The following is a 2,651-nucleotide window of genomic DNA, read 5'->3' on the forward strand; positions in this document are numbered from 1 at the left end:
AATCCTGTGTACAGATGAGGGTGTAATCCCTACGTAATCCTTATCTATTCCGTGTAATCCTTGACCAAATTTTAAAACATTATCACTAAATTTTATCTTATTGTCCAAATTTTATGGTTTTAGAGCCTAAAATTCAACAAAATTCACGTGTAATCACTCAAAATTGACATGTAATCCCTGTAATCACGTAATCCTGTGTACATACTCAATCGAAGTGGTGGCCCCCTCGCAGAGAACCTACCGTTAACATATTACAAGAAAATATTTTGGCACTAATAGCTGATGAAAATTGTCGTACCGGGTACAGGAGAATTTTTCATAAAACAGCATACGCTGTACAGATTCTGACGTGGCATACTGGGTACTTAAAATAAAAACTCGTTAAAGAAAAATCACCGACCAGATTTTTCGATTTTTCCTTTGCCCAGGCTTACGGCGAGACTGGGGCCTCGACTTCTGGTAGCTTACACAGGACTTTCAACCCACAGACCGCACCCTCTGAACGAGCTACATAGGGGCGACATCGTAATAACTACGACGTGAAAAGACTCAATTATTATTCGTTACTTATTGTGTTGCAGATCCAAAGAGTGATCCACAGGTGGATGAACAGCTTCTGGAAAATCTGCAGGCTCACGTTCCAAAAAATCTTATTCCCTTCTCAGACTCACGAAGAGTTCTAGGTCTTTCTGAGCGAAAAGACTTTGATTACGACGAAGTTATTGAAAAGGTGAAACAAGGCATTCGAAACTCAGTTTCATCTTCATGCAGCCTAGGTTGCGTTCTAAAAAAGGCAAGTATTGTCATGATGCAGCGTTGAATATCTGTATGTGTGTGTTATGGGTGTTGTTCTGCTTCACGAGATGTTGCGCACACGCTTCACTGAAACGCTAAAAATACTCACTAAAAACTAATACATTTGCCAATGACAGCAGGGGCATCTAGCGGGGCAGACCTGAGTCGTCCCGCGTATGGTACCCGGAAGAGGTCCGTGTAGGGTTCAAAAACGAAAGTAGCAGGTAGGCTTTAGTTATATGTGGAGGTACGGGAGTCGTTCGTTTAGGGTCGTTTCTGCACTGTTAGAAATTCCGTAGGCTAATTACGGAATTCTTACGGTACTCACCGTAAATTCCAAGTACGGTACCAAACCGTAACGGGATGACTGTAATTTAAAGATACGGAATTGTCCGTATTTCAAATAACGGTGCATCCCGTACATGTTCCCCGTCATATTAAATAATTTTTGAAACAAATAGTTTAAACAATTGAGCTGTCCATATAGAGATTTATGTTATTGCCTCTTTCGCAAAACCATAGCTTTGCGCTCTCGTGTCTATCAAAATCCAATTCTTCGAATTACAGTGCAATTTATAATTTTTCCTAATTAATAAGTCAAAATTTTACGGAAAAGCTTACGGTTTATCCGTTACTTAAGAATACGGCTTTTCCGTATGGTTTCCGTAGAAAATACGGAAAATTACGGTACATTCCGTGAAAAAAATCCACATATTACGTCACGCGCTTAAGGGGGGGGGGGGTCTGAAACACCGCTACGTCACATTTTTTGAGTGAAGAAAATACGTTTTTCAACAGCTTTGATCAAGTCAATTTACCGTCCAGCGACTAGCAAAGTATCTGAGTGAGGGAGGGAGGCCGGGTAGACGGCGGGGCGGCGGTGGGCAAGGTGTTCCCTACAATCGAGATTATACGTATCGGGGTGATTTGCGTAATAGACCATTCCGCTAAGCCGAAAAAGAAGAAGAGAAGGAAGAAGCAAATATATATTTTGGGACTTAATGGACCTTCTTACACAGCATTTTACAACTCTTACATGTTCGAAATGGTTTTTTAGGGCAAATGTGATATTTTTAAGACAAAAAATCCATCACTCACAAATTGGCCCCATCAGCCCTAAACGATACCTTTGCTTCTTCCTTCTCTTCTTTTATGGCTCAGCGAAATGGTCTATTAATTGTAGAGAACACGTAGTTTCTAGAACAAAACCGAGTAAACCGTTTAGCGCACACTACCTACCCAAACCTGTTGAAAACGGCACTGCAGCGTCGTCGTCTTGTCATGGTGTGCAACTTTCAAGTCGAGTCGTTGTCTCACACAGTCCAACAAAGAATTTTTACACTCTGTATGGACGTAGGTATGGCATGAACTAGGATATCTGGAATCGGTCACCTCCTTCATCCCTACGTCATACCTACGTTCATACAGAGTCCAATAATATTTTGTTGGACTGTGTGGGACCAACGGCTCGACTTTAAAGTTGTGCATCATGAAAAGACGACAACGCTGCCATGCCGTTTTCAACAGGGGATACCTCAGCTTTAGGTAGGCGTATCGACGTCATACACATTGCGTTTTATAGTCAAAAGTATGCGCTAGACGGTTTACTCGGTTTTGTTCTAGAAACTATAGGTTACAAAATTAATTTCGAAAATAACCCCCATTTTAGGCTTGCTACACTAGGATGCCCCCTTAATGCAGCGAGGTCACCTCAAACACTCAATTTATCATCAATTTTAAGCCGTAGCGATTTATGTAAAACTATGCTATGTTTTTTTCGATTAATGTCGAAAATGTGACGTCACAATGGGGGGGAAAGGGGGTCAGATTTTGTGACGGTGCGTGACATGAGGGGG

General features: G+C 41.5%; 1 protein-coding gene across 1 annotated transcript in view; it reads left to right on the forward strand.

The window, feature by feature from the left end:
- LOC113213167 (esterase E4-like) overlaps nucleotides 1-2,651 on the forward strand; it is a 41,996-nt gene that overhangs the window by 32,607 nt on the left and 6,738 nt on the right. Inside the window, exon 9 of the mRNA XM_026432143.2 lies at nucleotides 582-793. Within this exon, the coding sequence (XP_026287928.1) occupies nucleotides 582-793 (212 nt within the window). The remainder of the gene's footprint in view (nucleotides 1-581; nucleotides 794-2,651) is intronic.

Source organism: Frankliniella occidentalis, unplaced genomic scaffold (assembly GCF_000697945.3).
Source record: "Frankliniella occidentalis isolate FOCC.00 unplaced genomic scaffold, Focc_3.1 Scaffold257, whole genome shotgun sequence".
NCBI lineage: Eukaryota > Metazoa > Arthropoda > Insecta > Thysanoptera > Thripidae > Frankliniella > Frankliniella occidentalis.